Here is a 21019-nt window from a genome sequence, read left to right on the forward strand (position 1 = left end):
CTTAGATAATTCTCTTTTCTTTTCAAAATTTTGGTGATGCTTAGATATTCACTCATATCAAAGAGAAAGAAAAACTGGCTGGAAGCTCTGAGCACATGGGCAGGCTTGTTATGCAGCGATTACCCCATAAAGTGATCTGGTTGAGCCATTTATTTGGGAAACCTATGATGTCAGACTTCTTAGGTTTGGTGTTGGCTTAGTTATATTCCCCAGAGAGTAATCTTCTAATTTCCCTGGATTATATAAACCTAGCTGCTGGCATTCTGGAAGTTGAATGGAACATGAAAGCTTAGGGGCTCCATGTTTTCTGTGTAAACTTTCCCTCTCTTTGTTTTTCAGATGGCACCTCTACCCTCTACTGAACCTGGCATTCCCCAGTCTAGAGATACTTTTATTTTCTCTAGAGAGCAAATATCCATTCTGTCACTGGGATGAGACGGACAGTAACCATGTAGTGCAGATTAGGGGAAGGGACCTAGGAGTTCAAACTGCTTTTTAAATAGATTTTTTTCTCCTAGTTTCTCTGTTGTCAACTGTCTTAGCCAGCTTGGGCTGTTATAACAATAACAAACTACCATAGACTGGGTAGCTTAAACAACAAGCATATTTCTCACAATTCTGAAGCCTGGAAAGTCAAAGATCAAGATGCTGCCAGATTCAGTGTCTGGGGAAGACCTGCTTCCTAGTTTACCGATGACCATCACATTGTGGAGAAACGAGAGAGGAAGCAAGCTCTGTTTTGTCTCTTCTTATAATAGCATTGATCCCATCATGAGTGTGCCACTGTCATTACCCAATTACCTCCCAAAGGCTCCACCTCCCAGTACCATCACATTGGATATAAGAGTTTGAACACTTGAATTTTGGGGGAGACACATTCAGTCCACAGCATGAACCTCATACTCATACCATTGGTTCCTGAGTCTTTTGGATATATATTCCTTGATGCAAATTGAGTTTTTTCTTTGAATTGCCCATTGCCAGATTGGAATTTGCCTTTCTTGTCTCCTGCTGAGTCAGTTATTATGCATCCAACTGTTCTGTTCTCTATCTTCAATAAGTTTTGTTTTTAATTTCTTCTCTTGTTCTCTTTGACCTTGGGGGTTTATTGTTGTTTTTTCATCTCTTTACTATAGTTTCAGTGAGGTTATTTCCTCAAGAGAAAGATGAAAAAAAATATTTTAAATTAATGTTTCCTTAAATCAGGGTGTGAGTTGCATTCAGTGCAAACATTTGAATGGATATGTGTTCAATCTGTCACTTTTAACTTTTGGTAAGTGTATTAGTCCATTTTCACACTGCTGATAAAGACATACCTGAGGCCAGGCACGGTGGCTCATGCCTGTAATCCCAGCACTTTGGGAGGCTGAGGCAGGCAGATCATCTGAGGTCAGGAGTTCGAGACCAGCTAGGCCAACATGGTGAAACCCCGTCTCAACTAAAAATGTAAAAATTAGCTGGGCGTGGTGGTGGGTGCCTGTAATCCCAGCTACTCAGGAGGCTGAGACAGGAGAATTGCTTGAACCTGGGAGGCAGAGGTTGCAGTGAGCCAAGATTGCACCACTGCACTCCAATCTGGGCAACAGAGCAAGACTCCATCTCAAACAACAATAACAACAAAAAATATACCCAAGTCTGGGCAATTTACAAAAGACGGATGTTTATTGGACTTACAGTTCCATGTCATGTGGCTGGTGAGGCCTCACAATCATACTGGAAGGTGAAAGGCACGTCTCATATGGTGGCAGACAAGCAAAGAGAGCTTGTGCTGGGAATCTCCCCTTTTTAAAACCATCAAATCTCATGAGACTTATTCACTATCACGAGAACAGCATGAGAAAGACCTGCCCCCATGATTCAGTTACCTCTCACTGGGTCCTTCCCACAACACTTGGGAATTCAAGATGAGATTTGGGTGGGGAAACAGCCAAACCATATCAGAAAGTTTCATTTTTATGCCCCTTTTACTAATTAGGAAATTGAGATGTGGAGAAATGTAGTAACTTCATGAAGGTCACATAAGCACTATTGGAGCCAGAATATAAACCTCTTCCTCCAACAGTCTTCTTCCAGAACCCATTCTTCTTACCTGTATACTATGCTGCATCTCCATGTAGTACAGGTTTCTCATTTTACAAAAGTGTAGCTTGGAGGTCTCCATATCTTTGAGTGTGTTGTGCTTCTCATTTGGAAAGCTTTCTCCTTTCTCTCCATCCTTTAGTGCTCTCCTACTTGGTCTTTACTCAGTATTCTAACCCACATGCCTCTCCTTTGGTAGGATAAAGTGGTGCAGCAGAATGTAAGAGCTGGGTTTGAGTCTCAGCTTCAGCAGCTACCAGTTTTACCTTAAGCATTTCAGCTTGCTGAGCCTCTCCTTTTTCTTCTGGGAAAAAAGCTCGTTTAATTCTTATAATGTTCGATTGTTGTAAGAATTAAGTGTATTAGCACATGTACATACATACGCCTAGCCCATAGGTAGGCACTTGAACAACAGTGTTTCCCCAGTTCTAATGTTTCTTGCAGATGTAAGAAGCACATCAGGTTTTTCAAGGCAAAAAAATAGTAGCACATTAAGGTATATAGTGATTTAAAATACACCTCCAATTTTAGACATTTTAAAATGAGGAAAATTTGTACCTCTCTCAATAGAAGAAAATGCAGAATGTCTTATACTGTTAGGGTAACTGCAAATGTGGATGTTATGCCTTTGATTATAAGCTTTTTGATTTATGCCAAAGATTATAAGCTCTGTGAAGATACAGACTATTTTTAATCTTTTTATGTCACTCCTGATATCTAGTTCAATGATTAATGGAAATGTATTAAGTGCTTAGCACATATTTGATGAATGAACAGTCTATATATTAAAATTCAAAAGTAAGAGCATTTCTCTATTTGAAAATGGAGTCTGGATTACATCTAGATCATAAATTTGGGAACTCTAAATCTCATATTTTCTATTTGCTAGAAGGCAAAAAATAATCACTGGAGAATAGTCATTTGCTATTGGATTAAGAACTTTTTAATACAGGACTTTCTAATTAAAATAATTACATATATGTAGAATGTTGATTTTGTCATATTATAAAGTAATATGTTATTTATCATACAAATAATTTCTATACTAGCAAAACACTCAAGATCTACATTGTGTCATCTATAAAGATGAAGATGAATAATTTATTGTAATTTTAACTGGTGTGAAAGCTTTAAGAAATTCCTTAATAAAATTTTTTCATAGCAATATTTTTAAAAAGCACCTCAGGATGTTATAATTGCAGGTTAGGTTATTTTGACAAGACTGTGTAACCGATCCATGCATTTTATGTTTCTATTCATAGAGGAGTGATGGAGCTAAAAATTAAATTAAAATAAGAGCTGAAAAGGCATGTGCTAATGTGACTGGAAGAACTTACACATTATATTTTAATTTGGTTCCCAAGGTCTCCAGCTGTATTCATGAGGGTGACTAGATACCTTATCCTTATTCTTATATAAAGAAACTTTTAATATTTAGTGTAACATTATTTTAGGGAATGAATTTCATAATACAAACTAAAACATCATGATTCAATATATGCAAATAATCTGTCATGCTCCTCATTTTTAAAACAGAATACATTGTACTTTTACTTTATCTGCTTTGGAGGATTTTGTAAGAATAATGGTAGTCCATGAGGATTTAAAACAGTGAGCAAGATAGATGTGGATCCTGCCCATATAGACAGGATGACCAGATAATTTATCATCCAAACTGGGAAACAAAAGAGAACAAATGGGATGTGATTAGTAAATTGCACTGGGACAATATGCAAAACGTAACCATTCCAGAATGAATGATCACCTCACTTAAAGAACTTATTGTCTAGGGAAGGGTTACAGGTAGAAATGAAACTAGGGCAGTAGACCCCCACCCCAACAAGTAATTATATAGAGTGATGATTATGCTGTGAGTGGGGATCTATAGGTGCTATTGGATCATATAGGAGAGTAATTAACTGTGACCTGGGAGGATCAGGGAGGGCTTCCCAGAGTAGGTGACATCTGAAACCTGCAGGATGAATAGAGGTTAACCAGGCAAAAAGGAGGGGTAGAAAGTTCTAAACAGTGAAGATGGCAGTTACTGGTACCCTGAGGGGAGAGAACAATTGAGTGTTGATGAGTATGTCTGTATGACTGTAACCAGAAGAAGAAGGATCAAGTGGTAAAACACAAGGCTGGAAGTGTTGGAAGGGGTACTATTTTAAGAAGTTCGACTTTGTCTCAACAGCTTTAAGCAGGGCAGTGAGACGATCAAGTGGGCCAAGAGCTATTGCCTGTATTCATTTGATCATCATGTATCCAGTTATCTTGGCTAGAACTGGATCTTCACATCTCTCAGCACGTGGAGCTAGGCAATGTTTCCCCTTCCCTCTGTGGGTGGATCCAGCAGCAGGACTGCATTGGAAAGAATTCAGAAAGGGTCATATCTGACAGACTAGTGGGTTACCCATGGAAGGTAGCTGGGTAGAAGGAGTGCCAAGGAAAAAAAATCACCGTAAGTTATGCAGAAGGCATGCAGGTGCACACACAGCTTGGCCTCAGGGATGGAGTGTTGGGAGGTGATGGTGCTTCAAGCATATGGCTGTGCGTCTACACTTTGGACCCTCATCCCTCTCTGCTTGGACCCCCACAGTACTTATGAAAGCTGGCAGGGAGTGTTCTGGTAAAACAAGCAAATTATATGCCTGGGTGTTGAAAGCAACTTCCCAGAGAAAATTTCCTCCAAGAGTAGTGGGGTTTAGCGCCTAGAGAAAGATGAGCGCTGATTGGAAAAGTGAAAGCTGGGGGCCAGATGCTCCGAGAGGACAGTAGTGGAGAGGCCACTGTCTCAGGCCCCAGGAGGCCTCCAACGTCATGGATTGCTCAGCATGCCTGTGGTCCAGCTTTGTCTGAGCAGAGCACAGACCATCCCAGACCTGGAGGTAGTGTGGTCTGCAGGCCCGGCACAGCTTCTGAGCCATAGTAGCATGGAAGAGACTGGCAAAGGGCTGCCATAACAAAGTACCACAGACTGGGTGACTTGAACAACACAAATTTATTTTCTCACAATTCTGGAGGCTACAAGTCTGAGATCAGGGTGTTAACAGGGTTGGTTTCTTCTGAGGCCTCTCTCTTTGGCTTGCAGTTGCTGCCTTCTCCCTGTGTCCTCACGCGGTCTTTCGTTTGTATTTGCATGTGTTTTAATCTCTTCTTAGAAGGATACCAATCATTTTGAATTAGAGCCCACCCAGTAACCTTTTAACCTTGATTACCTCTTTAAAGGCCAAATCTCCAACACAGTTACATACTGAGGTATTGGAAGCTTCAAGACATGAATTGTGGGGGGACACAATTCAGCTCACATCAGGGCCTCCTTGGGAGACACTAGCATGTGGTGATTGCAGGTTCTGATCCTTGGCCTTTGGTTTCTATGGATCAGGAAGGCCTAGGAGCATTTGAATCATCTTCAGAACAATGCCAAGTGTCTTATGGTCCTATTTTTCACTTCCAGTGACAGAGGTATTACCTTACATAGTCTGTGTGCATCTTAGATTATTGGAAACTTCCTTTGTACTGATTCAAAGTTGGTGTTGCCTTAGCTCACCTGCCCTGGTACTAGGTGCCTGAGGCTGTTGGTCTTTGGTCTCTTTAGCACTTCAGGGTTTGACTGTGTCCTAGAATAGTTCCCTTTTTTACTGTTAGGTGTGGTTAAGGGTATGGGCTCTGTTGGATTTGAAGCCTGATTTCACTATTTATTACTTGTGTGTCTTTCAGTAAATTCCTTGACCTCATTATGCCTTATTATCCAGATCCATACAGAATAGGGATAGTAAATAAGGTAGGGAGAAGTTAGCACTGTGCTGCACACTTATTACATGTTTAATTAAGGTTTTATCATCTTCATCATTATCATCATTGCCATCACCATCGTTTCCTTTTAACATGACACTGAGAAAGGCCTGCACTGCCACTCACATGATGACCTGAGCAGGAAGAGGAGGACTAGCATTTTCCCTATTCTTACTGAACAATTCTTGTTTACTGTACTTTTCCTGGTCATCTTCCCATAACTTGTCTTTCCCATCTAGAAGCCCAAAACCCCTTTACCTTTGATTATCCTAAGATCGTATGTAAGGCCAAGTTCTAACCACTCCTTTGAGTTACTCATCACTGGGGGCTCCCACATGTATTTATGTTGAACATGTTAATAAACTTCTGTTTGTTTTTCTCTTTAAAAATTATAAGGTATTATTGGAGTATTACACTAAAACATTATCAAACAAATATGTGATAATAGCGTGAATAAACCAGTGTTGGCAAAAAGAGTCAAATTCTGTAAAATATTTTGAAGGGATTTATTCTGAGCCAAATATGAGTGAGGGCCCCTGACACAGCCCTCAGGAGATCCTGAGAACATGTGCCCAAGGTGTTCAGGATACAGTTTGGTTTTATACATTTTAGGGAGACATAAGGCATCAGTCAATCATGTAAGATGTACATTGGTTTGGTCCAGAAGGGTGTGACAGCTGGAAGCGGGGGCTTCTGGGTCATAGGTAGATTCAAAGATTTTCTGATTGGCATTTGGTTGAAAGAGTTTAATTATTGTCTAAAGACCTAGAATCAACAGAAAGGAATGTCTGGGTTAAGGTAAGGGGTTGTGGAGACCACTGTTCTCATTATACAGAAGTAGTCCCCAGGTAGAGGCTTCGGAAAGAATAGATTGTAAGTCAGTTGTCTCCTGGATCAGGAAAAAAATGAAGGACGAGGAAGGGGATTCTCTTCAGAATGTAGATTTTCCCCACAAGAGTGAACTTTGGAGGACTATTTCAAGACATGGCAAAGAAGACACATTTGGGGTCAAAATATTTTGATTTCCTTCTTTATCTGCCATGTGATATTATGCCAGAGTCAGGTTGGAAAGTCAGCCACATTATATAGGGTTAAATAAAACCCCTTGGATGAGATTTTTTGGTTTGTAGGGCATGACGCCCCAGACCCCTTAGATAGGAATTTGGGCAGTAGAAGAAAAAGGTCAGAGTTGAGTTCTTCACCAGTCTCTTATATGTTGGTAGGATTGGTATGCATCCACATAATTAAGGTAGCTTAATTTTTGGTATCTTATGTTTATTGATTATATTAAACTAACTTACCTTGTCTGGTCCTTCTTTCTTTGTAGTCATCAAGACCTATAGGACACTTACTTTTTTCCTACCCCTTTTGTTACTGGCCAGGCTCGTTCTGCCTGTATGCAGCAAGCTAATCACTGTGGTGACAGTTTTTGCGAAAAAGAAAAGACTTTATTCACAAGGCTGCAATGTGCAGGGCCAGGGAAATAAGTCTCAGATCCACCTCTCTGAAAATAGGGCTTGGAGGTACGTATGTGATAGAAAGTGGGGTGGTCTAAAGTATAGGGAAAGATGATTGGTGAGTCGGAAAGGTGAGGTAATTAGGGCTTCTGCACAAGGGTTATTGAGCTATATGGTTCTTCATAGGATATATGTGCAGAAAATGGTGGCACTAGCATAATGTGATAATGGAGTTTTTGGCTCTCTGATATCAAAAAGGTCCCTCTTCAGGCAGCTGTTGCAGGCCCAACGTGTGCAACCAACTTGTGAAGTTGAAGGTCTCAACTGGCTTGAACTAGACAAAAGCTGCCCCCTAGTTTCTGAAAAATAACTATAAGCACCGTTACTACCGTGACCCATAGTCAGAGACGTTACCCATAAGGTAACTAGTGGGAGTTTAGTTATGTATTGTTCGGTCATGTAACTTGCCAGTGGCAGTTTTAAGATCAACTAGAAGTAAGTAATTAAAAGCTAGCCAGCTAGTTTGGAAGGCTTAATCATGTTTCACTTGCTCACTATTATGGTTTAATAAGGTATTTATTTTGTCTGTGTAAATATATTTTCAAGTTTGACTTCAAAAAAACCCAAGTGAGACTCTAGCAACTTTGAAACATTTTAATAAAAATAAAGACTATTAAGAGGTTAGACCCCATCAATCCTATGTACCAGATTATATTTGAAAAGAGACTTACCAGAAATGGAGAACGTTCCACTAATGAATATTTCCTAAGGGTGAGGATGGTAAATAATTTCAATTATGTGAAAAAATTGCTGTATTTTAAGAAATTTTTGCTGTGTTTCTGGGGGTTAATGCCCAGCTTCCTCTGGAGAGCTTGGAGACGGGGGTCTGAGTCTTCACCAGCTGTAAAGTTGTCTTGAGAACAGTCCTTGAAGGATTGCTGCTATACACATTTTTGGTATTAAAAACACTAGTATTTGGCATATGAACTACATTAGCAAAAAGTGAAACAAAAGAAAAAATTCACAGAGATACCTGTCACTGGAGCAAATCACTACATGATTCATATTTGTATTCTATAACAAAAGAAGACACACAATGATGTTTACTGAGACCCTGTGATGTGTCAGCCTTTGCACTAGGTACACTACATACACTATACAGCCCTGTGATAAGGTGGTATTATCTGTGTTTTTAGAAAATGAAGAAATTGAGTCTTGGGAAAGGTAAGAAACTACCCTAGCCTAGCTGCATATTGATATGTGCAAACAGCTTCATTTTGTAAAATGTATGTTTTATTTTTGTTTGCAAGCTGGATTTATTTGGTTGTATTTTTAATCACAAAGACTGAAATTTGTGGTACTAGTCTTTTGGGGGTCATTACTCACTTTGAGAAGTTACTACAGTAGCTGAACTTTTACACTGTTAAATGAAAACCACTATGCCTGTTGTAGGGGAGGGGGAAAAATCTTTTTTCCTCTATCTATCTTAGATTTTTCAGCAGGGCCTCCATATGTTAGACCACCAAAGACAGATTAGCAAGAGAAAAACAAACAGAAATTTATTTCCATGTTCATCACAGATACACGTGGGGGCACCCAGTGATGACTAACCCAAAGGAGTGGTTAGAACTTGGCCTTATATACGATCCTAGGATAATCAAAGGAAAAGGGGTTTGGGGCTTCTGGATGGGAAAGCCAAGTTACAGAAAGATGACCAGGAAAAGTACTGTAAACAAGAATTGTTGAGTAAGGTTTGTTGTGCAGATTGAAGTCTGCACAACAGACTTCAATGGAGTACCTTCTCCATTGATAAGAGTTAGGAGTCCTCCTCTTCCTGGTCCAGGAGAGGAAGAGACCTTCATTTACAAAAAGAAATTATGAAAATGTTCTTTATAAATGTAAATTTTCATTACAAAAGGAAAACGGTACCCTGTGTTTAGAGCTACTCCTGCATCTGCTGGTTCTCAATGGCTTTTAGGTCAAAATGATCCATGTGCTGAGGAGGCATATTTTGGGGTGGCTATTCTGGTACCCTCCCTGCCTTGCTTTTTTATAGTAGTTATGCAATAGAGGCAAATCCCTTCCTCCTTCCCGGGTTCATTAAGCTGAACTGAGAGGCTGATGGATACTTAAAATTTTAACATGTTTTATTAACTATTTTTATATATTCCTTGTGTTTAAATGTTCAGTAAAATCAATAAATTCTCTGTTCACCAAAATAATATTTTCATTATTCAGTGGTTGACCACAAAGCTCCTGAGGTCATGCCCAAGGACAGGGCCTACTTGAAAAAGAGCTCAGAGGAGCCTGACTAGAGTTTGGTCTGGAAGAGAATCTTTGTCATGCCAATGGCTCAGAAAATTGTAGATGATCACAGTTGAAAGAGATCTCAAAGGTGATCACTCTTAAGTGACAGAAAAAGAGCCACCTCATTTGCTTCCAGCCCCACATAGCACTCCCTTGGGGTTTGTGATAAATGCAGTTCTATCTCTTGAGAGTGTGTGAGCAGCCCTAAATGCTGGCTACCTGGAGAGCAACTCTGGCCTTTTTTCATATTGCTCTGCTTCCTAATGCTCCACTCAGCTGGCTCAGCTCTGATTATTTCTGGATTCTGAGGAGGGGAACTGCAGGAGACTGGCCTGGATTTCCCTGGGCTGTAGGGGAAAACAGCCTTGGGTTAATCCACGTGCGAGGCATGGGAAAAAGTGCAAGGAGGTGGGAAGAGGGAGAAGAGGTGTCTGCCTGGAGCTTACAAGTAGCCATGTTGTTCACTCTATTTATGGTGAGAGAAACTTTTTATAAAAACAAATATATGGTTGGGCGCAGTGGCTCATGCCTGTAATCGCAGCGCTTTGGCACGCCGAGATGGGTGGATCACAAGGTCAGGAGATCAAGACCATCCTGGCTAACACGGTGAAACCCCGTCTCTACTTAAAATACAAAAAATTAGCAGGGCGTGTTGGCCGGCGCCTGTAGTCCCAGCTACTCAGGAGGCTGAGGCAGGAGAATGGCGTGAACCCGGGAGGCGGAACTTGCAGTGAGCCGAGATCGCGCCACTGCACTCCAGCCTGGGCGACAGAGCGAAACCCTGTCTCAACAGAAAAACAAAACAAAAACAAAACCAAATGTGTTTGCTAACAAATTTTAATTCAATATATACATTTTAATCAAGTATATAAATATATGGAGGATATAGGGAATAATAAATAGTAAATAATATGTAGTAAAAATAGTAAATATAACAAACCTTTTCCAGTGGTGATTAATCCTTAACTCATTTTAACTCACCTTTTGAAAAAAATAATTTCAACTTTTATTTTGGATTTAGCATGTACATGTGTAGGTTTGTTACATGGGTATATTGCATGATGCTGAGGTTTGGGATACGGATGATCCCATCACTCAGGTAACGAGCAATGGAGTTTTTTAGCCCATGCCCCCAGTCCCCTTCTAGTTGTCCCCAATGTTTGTGTTTCCTATCCTTATGCCTAGGGATACTCAATGCTTAACTCACTTAAAAGTGAGAAGAACATGTGTTATTTGTTTTTCTGTTCCTGCATTAATTCGTTTTGCATAATGGCCTACAGTTGCATCCATATTGCTGCAAAGGACAAGATTTTCTTCTTTTTTACAGCTATTAATACATAGTATTCCATGGTATATACGTACCATATTTTTAAAATTCAGTCTACCACTGGTGGGCAACTAGTTAATTCACGTTTAAAATGGTGTCCATTCCCCTAAGCTTTGTAGTATATAGCGGATTATGATTCAACAATTTTGGAAAACACCTGATTTAGTGAGTTGGTCTCCAAACGATAAATGTTTGTAAAAGAGAATTTCATCTATCTTATTATTTTTAATGATCATGTTTGAAATGAACCATATCAAGTTAGATTTATTAGTTAGATGCCATTTAATTTGAGATTATTTTAACTTTAGGATTTTTGCTCTCCATTCAATTGTTGGGAGTGTTTTAAAAACACTGGACTTTCAGAAAGATTAAGGTGTTACAACTCCCTATAGTAATCAATATTATTTGCAGTTTTAAAGCTCAAGTGTCCATGCCTGTTGGAGTTTGTGTTAGGCTACAAAAGATGAGTTTATAACCTAGATTCTGAAAGGACACTGTAGCAACATTAGGTTGCTAAGCAAGTCTCTTGACTACTTAAACAACGTGCCTTGAATTATTCTGACTGCCCGTGCTGCTCAGTCATAATGGAGCAATTAAAAAATGACACTCACTTTTAGGTTTGTCCAGACTTAAGTTAGAAATAAATGGAAGTAGAGACATACTATTTTTAATAATTAAAAAAAGAAAATAAGAAATAAAAATATAGTTGTGTGAAAAATGTTCAAAGCAACTCAACAACCTAATGTTCAATAAAATGGAATACTTAACCAACTATGATATACTATATGAAGTATGCAGTCATACCAATTGAGGGTTTGTACACAATATAACAAATATTATATTTCACTCAGATTGTAAATCATAGCTCTCTCTTTTATACAAATCATCAGAAATAGGCACAGCTTAACATATTCCTTTCATAAGCACTTTCCTCCTGTTACTGCTTTCCAAAATAAAATTGAGACAGAAGGAAGCCTATTTAGCTTATCCAGATTATAATTAATTTAGCCACTTGGGTGTATTAGAAAATGGGAGCTAGACCCTCTACTGAGGGTTGTAAAGTGTAGTCATGGACCAGGACCCAGACTATTCAAATAATTTATTTTTCTATTCAGTTACTCCAATGATTAAAAACAAAGACACGGGATGGGGGCAGGGACTAAATGAATAAATGTGCTTGAATAGCCAAGGAGCAATTTCAAGCCTGACAACTGCATCCTGTTATATATTTCAATCATGCAATATTGAAGCCCCTATAAGAATCCATTTTTCATTTCCTACTGATTTTTATTCTCTCGCTATGTTATTTTTTCCACCTACTTTTCAGAAATCTGCTTCTTGAATGGAAAATTATATTTCTGTAGACACTTAGCCATGAGGTACTTGATTTTAACTTAATTCCACTAATCATATTTGGAAGGAAAATAAAATCTCTATAAATGACAAGTCAACTAGTATTTGTGGTTTAGATCATTGTGTCTTTATTTTATCCAATCTTAATTTCTTTCCTTTGGCTATTCCATCTCTTGTTTTAATTTTTACTTCAACACTTAATTACTATTGTTGATTCTCAAACATATTTTACTTCCTAGTCCTTGAAGCTTCAATAATGTGAAAACACTTAAAAATATCCAGAACAATTACTTGTTTGTTAAAGGAGCATTGTGTCAGAACGTTTTGTGTGGACAGTAAAACTCTCCAAGCTGCCTCCCTGGAATTCAGAAACTTTAGCATCAGGAAGACCCAGAGTGTGCTTTTCTGCATTTAGCTCAATGCACCCTTTTGTCTTGTCTTTTTATTCAGCTGGAATGCTTGCTGATTCCTCTGCACACTTCTAAGGCTGAGAACCTGAGGAACCCAGCTGGAAAATGCCGTCGGAACGCTGCCTCAGGTATGCCCTGCAGGATATGTCCTCGCATGCCGTAGTGAGCCCTGAAATAAGTGCATTGCACGTTCCAGGATCAAGCACAAAGCAGGGGCTTAATGCATATTTGAAGGAATCATCAAACTAGTCAGAGCTTTTGTGAATTTACTGTGGTGGCACAAGGACTAACTGCTGTGACCTAGTTATTTGTCAAACCTAAATATGTTTCCTGATTCTTTGAATGATACTATTTTTTAATCTTTTTTTCTTATTTAGGATGCTAACTTCCCTCAAACATAAGGTATGCTAGTATAAAGGTATATGACATAAAAAAGGAATCAAAAAACTATACATATATATGTGTGTGTATATATATATATATAGATGTGTATATATAGAGAGATGTGTATATATATATATAGAGAGAGAGAGAGATAGAGATAGAGAATGAGAGAGAGAGAGAGAGAGAGGGAGAGCCCTCTCTAAGGCAATCACTTTGGGGAGTACAATGCTTATTCTCAAAATGCTCACAACATTTCCTTTTAATAATTCATTTATTTAATAGATATTAATTAAGCCAAACACTCTGCTTGGTGCTGAGGACCCAGCTGTGAATAAAACAGATAAGGTTCCTTCCCTCTTAAAATGTATATTCTATGGCAAAAACAGACATTAAACAAATAAGCACACCAGTAACGACACAAAAATAATTGTGAAAGTGCTCTGAAGGAAAAGTACAGGATAGATAGAGCAAGAAAATGCCTTCCTGAGAAAGGCTGTATACCTGAGATTTGATGGGGGGCATGCCCTGAGGCAGGAAGGAGCTTGGCACATTCCAGAAACTGAGGGGCAGCCAATGAGAAAATGCATGGCATTCATTTGAATAGTCTCACTGGAGGTAAATCTGCATCATCCTCTGAGGGAACAGTCAAAATATCTTCAGAGCAAAGAATAAGAGAGATGACAAACCTGGGGAATACATTTTTCTTAAGAATTGGGTGTCTGTTAAGTAATGAGACCAGCTTCTTTCCGTGACTCTGAAGCTATTAGAGGTGATTTGTTCCAGAAATGTGTTGAGAACTGGTGACATTGCTGTAGCAGGTGTAACGCCTCTGCACTCCCTATGTGAGTCTGTTGCTCTCAATCAGTGATTCTCAATGGTGGATGGTTTTGCCACCAGTGTACGTTGTGCAATATCTGACAATGTTTTTGGATGTCACTGGGATTGTGGATACATTTGGCATCTACTGGGTAGAGGCCAGGAATCATTTTAAACATCTTGCAATGCATAGGGCAGCCCCCTACAGCAAAAAACAAAAAACAAAAAACAAAAACAAAAACAAAAAAAACCATCTAGCCCAAAATGTCAATAATACTGAGGCTGAGAAACCCTGCTCTAGACCTGGCATCCAACCAATACAGCACATGGAGACCATGGTGTCTGTCTGTCACCACCTCAGCCAAGTTATTTATTTCTGGCTACCAGGATCAGTGTGCATACTTAAAATAATTTTTTACTTTTAAGTCTGCCATCCCGTTCTTATTAATCAACTGTCTTCCACAGTGCAATAATCTCTATGATGTTCTCTCCTTCTCTGCTTCAACCCAGAGCCCTCCCTTCCCCACCTCTCAGACTCTCCCACTGTGCCATGCATGTGGAAGTGTCACAACACAACCACATGCTCTGCTGTATCATCTCCTTGTCCTGAAAAGCTCTGTTTGCCTCCGACTTCACTGAGACCCATCCTCCTCTGAGGACCATTTCCCTTGTAGCCCTCTCAAAGTAGTGGCATTATTATTTCCTCACATCCCATGTATTTCAAGGATGGGTAGAGAGAGTGTCATCCTCCTAGGGCATGGTTTTGCTTCTAGACCATTACTCCACAAATTGATTGTTTGAGAAAGCCACAGCCACAAAAACAACAAAGACATGCTCTTCTGAAGATGGTGCCCTTTATCTCTCTCCTCTTCCTAACTGTAGTCGAGGTCATTGTCCTTTATTCACTGAGCATTTCGGCACTTGGCTTGCAGTCTTCCTCCTCATCACAAACCCCTTACTACACCCCCAGGGCCCTCATGTCAGCCTGGAGGATATGTCTGCTTCATGGTCCTTGGACCCTCAATCTGCTTATCTCCAAAGACCTTCTCCCTGCACTCAGCCACTCAGTTTCATGGCCACACCTCAGACCTTGTTATCCTTAGTAATTGCTCTGTTTCTGAAATCATGCTATCAGCCATTTTACTCTTACCACAGCCTCCTCTCCTTTTTCAAAATATGGTTGTACTTTGACCTCATTGTAATGTCTCATTTTCTGGCCCTGCTACTTTCTACCAACCCATCCAGTCTTTCCTTTCCTCATTTTCCTTCTTAAGCAGTTTAGATTCTATCACTGTTGCTAAACCCTTAAGTTCTCTCATTTCCTGTATTTTTGATGCATTTGCTTGAGAAAACCCCAATCCAGATGAACCGATCTATTCATATTTCCATGCCTACGTTGTCTAGTGGAGACTAGTTCCACAAAAATCTTCAGATTCAACAAGCCAAAAAGTGCCCAGAGTTTTAGTATGTGATTCTGGTCCACTGATTCCCTGCCACTCAAGAGGCAATCCTTTCCCACAACTAGGCCAAAACCTGCCTCTGTGCTTCAAACTTATCTTTCATATCTTCTCAGCAACCTTTGAGTGTTGCTTGTTTCTCAGCCATGTTCTTGAGATACAGCTGTGTTGTCACCTTCTCTATGCAGATGAGTCTCAGATTTACATTTCTAGCAAAGACTCCTTTCTGAGTTCCAGATCCAGGAATCGAACTACATATTTGACATTTGTGCTTAGATGTCTTAAAGACAACTCAAACTTAACATGTCCCAAACCAAATTCATCATCATTCTCTTCTACAATTCTGATCCTCTTTCATTTGTTTCCTGTTCTGGAAATATCAAGTTGTATAAGCCAGAAATGTAGGTGTCTTCTGGAAATCTTCCTCCCACTCACCTCCATATGTAATCTAACACCAAGACCTGTAGATTTTCCCACTAAATAGGTTTTAATCCCATTCACCTTTCTGAAACTTCATCTGAGTGCTCCTTGGGCTCCAAGGCCCAACTCCATCATTCAGCTGAACCACAGCCACAGTCCAGGTCTGCTCTAGTCTGGCCCAGTCTCCCCTACTGCTCTTGGTACTACAGCTTGAATGACCTTTTCTGTGACTTCCCATTGCCCTTAGGATAACCTGGCCCAGAATTCCTGCACAAGTGGGCTCAGGCCTCTGCTGCTCGGGCCTTACCTGCACCATGTTCTCCTTTGTCCCTAGCTGTTAACTTTCTGTAGACACTCTATAAGGGCCATGCTCCCTCCTGCCACAGGATCGTAGCATTTGCTGTTCTCCTGCCTGGAAAACCTTCTCTTTCATTTTTAAAAGATTAACTTGTTCTCATCCTTCAGCCAGCAGCTCAAGTATTATTTCTTTAGGGAGACCAGATTATTTGATTAATGTGTAACTGCCCTACTACACTGAATGTTCCATGAGGGCTGCTACCACATATGGTTTGCTCACCATTTTATCCCCAGTACCCAGCACAACACCTGGCACAGGCTTAATAAATATTTGTGGGGTAAATGAATGAGGGAAGGAAGGAAACAAAACTATTCATTCATAATTAAGTTCCTTTCTACAGAGTTTTCATTATTTAATAATTGTCTAAGCATACTGTATCTTCTTTGCTTATTACTATGACCATTGCTATTAGTTGATCAAGTTCATTTTAAAGTGTTTATAAATTATAAAGTGTTCTATAGAAATGAAATTATTTTATTATAGGGTCTTTTAATATCCTGCTACCTTAAATATAATTTTTAAAATATTAATGTCTTTAATTTTCATGAAAAGATTTTGACTACATAATTTAAGTGATTTAAGATGCTCACTTGATAGTTCACCAATAGACTGAATTGAGATAATTATGCATAATTATTACTGTTAGATTTTTTTTGTCCAGCCTTTTTCTTTCTTGTGTAAAGTAGCCTAGTTAAGAAATGAGAATCTTTATCCCACTTAGTTGTTTTTAATATGTAAGTATGTAACACCTTATTGGTAGTCTTACTTAAAAACTACTGCATATTTTTTATATATCCAGGTTGTAGGTAAACACTGACATAGAAATTGACTTGAATTTTAAAATTTGAAATGCAGATGTTTAAAACCATATAGCTGTTTTCGGAATTTACAACTTTAAAACTGACAGAACTTAGTCAAAATTCTTTCCATGAACATCAAACCCTATAGGATTTCTGTGACCAAAAATGTGAACTCTGTGACCTCAGAGCAGCAATTTGCACTAAAGCAGTGATTCAGTCTGAGTAAGGAATATGACATAATGAACATCGTTCTCTGCATTTGATTTATTAGTTTTTGTGATCAATTCCAGAATGAAAGTTAAAGGCTTAAAGTTATGAATAATCCTCTTTCCTGAGACCTCGTTTATTTATTTCCCCATTACTAGATACTGACATATGGCTGATCAAATGGTTGCTCCCTGGCATTACTAAAAGGTCATCTTACTGTTCAGGGAGTCTGGGGCTTTCCATTGTTGCATGAGGGCCTATGTGGGGTCCTGTGAAATACAGGGACAGCGGTTCGCACAGGCAGCCTGACGGGGGTTGCCTAAAGCCGTTATAGTGTTCAGGTGGAAAAAAACAGAGGGACATATATCCCTGGGAACTCATAGAGTATCCAATAGAACCATAATGAGAAGCATATCTATAATTTAAAATTTCAGGTAGCTATATTAAAAAGGGTAAAAAAAATTTTTTTTTCTGTTGTTGAGACAGAGTTTCACTCTTGTTGCCCAGGCTGGAGTGCAGTGGCGTGATCTCGGCTCACTGCAACCTCTGCTTCCCGGGTTCAAGTAATTCTCCTGCCTTAGCCTCCTGAGTAGCTGGGATACAGGCATGCGCCACCACACCTGGCTAATTTTTGTATTTTTAGTAGAGACGGGGTTTCACCCTGTTGGCCAGGCTGGTCTTGAACTCCTGACCTCAGATGATCCGCCCACTTTGCCCTCCCAAAGTGCTGGTATTACAGGTGTGAGTCATGATGCCAAGCCCTAAAAAAGGTAAAATTAATTTTAACAATATATTTTATTTAACCCAACATACCCTAAATATTATAATTTAAACATGTAATCAGTACAGAAATATTGAGCTATTTTGCTTTCATTTATTCATATTGTCTTTGACATTCATTGTGCATTTTATATGTATGGTACATCTCAATTTGGACTGGCCATATTTCAAGTGCTCAGTGACCATGTGTGGTTAGTGTCTACTGTATAGGTGTATCCCTACAATAGAGTATTACTATTGTATTGATACAATACAATACAATAGAGTGTTACTATGGTATTAATATAGCATATACTCTTTTGTATTGATGCAGTTCTAGGGCATCCCTCAGAGAAAGAGGTTGCATTGGGGAAGCCAGGACACTGTCTGCACTCACTGATGAATTTTGAGGTGGCAACATGGCTTCTGTGGGAGACCTTTTCCAGTTTTAGGATGACACTCAAATCTGTGTTTCCTTGAGAAATATGGTTCTTGCTTTCAGTCTTTTTTCCAGAAATTTAGAAGTTTTAGGATATACTTTTCCTTCCTTTATTTCTCAAAAAATTGAGGGACATTGCTCTAAGTTGAGAGGCTTAGTTTGCTAATTTGATATATGTTCTAGATGCTGAGGGAGCTGTTTGCAAGCATGTGTCTGCTCCCCATTTTAATTTAGACATAGTGCATTACAGTCTTCGATTTATCTCCTCCCTGGTTTATGACTATTGACTTGGTGAAGTGGGCCTGCTCCCTTCCAGCTATGTTCTGTGGCCACGTGTGCCTTAACATTTAGAGGGTTGAGATGATTTACAAATTTACATCCAAGAGTTGAGTGGGAAGTTACTTTCAGAATACAATAATGATTTGTTGATTAAGAGGCCTTTATTTCTTGCCAAATGTTGGAGTATTTGTTTCTGCTTTTAAGGATCCCTAACATATTGGTTCCAAAATATTTGGGATCTTGTGCCAACTGTTGTCTTAAATATTTAGCTTGTTGTTTTCTTGAAGCTTGAATTTTCAAGCCCAGCTGAATGATCCTGTGAAATTGTGCAGCATCACTATTGTTTAAAAGCTGAGGCTTTTATTCTTTGCCAAATTTCAGTTTACAGCTGCTCTTTTTCTGGTAAGATTTATTCACTCTCAAGAGACATATAAAATGCAAATACCGATTCAGTCTTAATAATAAGGACAGGAATTGTGGCACTATATTTGGAAAACTTTTTAAGGCAATTATCTTAATATATTCTTCAGTTCCACTACAAATGAAATTTTGAAATACATTTATTTAACATTTAAGGTGATATAAAAGTGGAGAAAGTAAGTCGTGAAAGTTTCAAATATATTTTCTAAGGTTATAATGATTAGAATCTATTTTCCATCCCAAAACTTTCAGTAACAGTATGAAGATAAATGTTTTTGAAGAAAAATTTCAAACATTTCTTACTGCTGTGTCATGTTGTTCTGTTCATGTATATTATTCTAAAAGGCTGATTTTGAGATTCATTATACATAATATAAAGTTAATAGGGACTTACATGGTTTTTTCCCCTTAAGCTAGATTTTTGAGATCTTTACAGATTGCCTTTTTTTTTTTTTTTTTTTTTTTAGACAGAGTCTCGCTCTGTTGCCCAGGCTGGAGTGCAGTGGCATGATCTCAGCTTACTGCAACCTCCACCTACTGGGTTCAAGCAATTCTCCTGCCTCAGCCTCCTGAGTCGCTGGGATTAAGGTGTGTGCCACCATGCCTGGCTAATTTTTGTATTTTTAGTACAGATGGGGTTTCACCATATTGGCCAGGCTGGTCTTGAACTCCTGACCTCAAGTGATCCACCTGCCTCAGCCTGCCAAAGTACTGGAATTACAGGCATGAGCCACCGTACCTGACTTCTTCTCTTTTTTTTTCCTTTAAGCAGGAGGAGGAATTACATTGTTATATTCTTGGTGATAGGTTCTCAAAATACCGGATCTTGGACCTTCAGTTTTTCTATCTGTAAAATAGAGATAATAATAGTACCTGCCTCACGGTGTTGTTGTGCAGGTTACATGAACTAGTCATTGTAAATCACTGAGAATAGTTCATGGGACACGGTAAGCACTATGTGTTTCTCAAATATATTAAAAAGTCATCCTTTTAGGAAAGATTTTTCAAAGACTATCCTAAAGCTTTACTTGGCTGATACAATGTTTCTATTACTATTCCATTTCTTGATTTGAGATGCTAATTAATTGAGTGATGCTAATTAATCTCCATTCTAGACTTTGCATAGAAACTTGCAAAAAATTATTTATGCTTCTGAATGTGGTTTTTAATTACTGATTTTAAAGTCTGCCTATAGCTTGAGCTACTAGATGAATATTCAGTGACAGTAACCATTTCAAAACTCACTGCTACATTTCAACTGAAAATAATCCTCCCACCTTCCCACAGGAACTTCCTATATCATCACCGTCTGTCAAGTTTTTTCTTTCCATATTTCTGACATTTCTGATGCTTCCCAGTCAAAACTGTCCAATAAAGCTTAATTACTGCCTTCTGGCATTTCACAGGAAGTATTTGGTTAATTTTAAGATGGTGATTTGTACCTAACTGTAATTTACCAGCCAACTGGCACCACAGGCTGAGCAGAGCCCTGCCAAATAAACCCACCATGCAAACTAGGCTGGTGGCAACTCTGGCTCCCCTGAGAAACTCTTTCACATTCAGAGGGAGGGGTTGGATACAGGAATTACCAACATGGGAGAGACACAGCTTAATCATCCCAATGGTATTTTTACTCAGCTTTGAGATGGATCTGCTGGCCAGAACCAGGGCTTGATGGCTCTTGCTTTCACTCTGGGAGTAACCTATTCCTGGCAGATCCCCTGTCTTAGTCCAATACCAGTTCTGAGATTTTAGAGCACTGTGTAGATTCCCATTGACATAAGCTGGAAATGTCCATAGCTGTCTATAAAGTGAAAGTTTGCATTTTGTGTTTATGGCATTACTTCTGTATTATTGTAGAATGATCTAGAGCTTCACCTAGGACTTTTGAAAGGACATAAGGATAAATGTTTTAGGTTGGGGTAGAGAGTGAAGGGGTAAGTTTCACAATGTGT

At 39.0% G+C, this 21019-nt stretch overlaps 1 protein-coding gene across 10 annotated transcripts in view; it reads left to right on the top strand.

Moving 5' to 3' along the window:
* KLHL32 (kelch like family member 32) overlaps positions 1-21019 on the top strand; it is a 256154-nt gene that overhangs the window by 56079 nt on the left and 179056 nt on the right. For all 10 annotated transcript variants that reach the window (XR_008955686.2, XR_008955685.2, XM_057302567.2 and 7 more), the window contains one exon: positions 12766-12853. Coding sequence is in view for 8 of the 10 variants with exons in the window: in XM_057302567.2 (XP_057158550.1) it covers positions 12831-12853 (23 nt within the window). In the remaining 2 variants the exon portion in view is untranslated. The remainder of the gene's footprint in view (positions 1-12765; positions 12854-21019) is intronic.

This window comes from Pan paniscus, chromosome 5 (genome assembly GCF_029289425.2).
Source record: "Pan paniscus chromosome 5, NHGRI_mPanPan1-v2.0_pri, whole genome shotgun sequence".
Taxonomy (NCBI): Eukaryota; Metazoa; Chordata; class Mammalia; order Primates; family Hominidae; genus Pan; species Pan paniscus.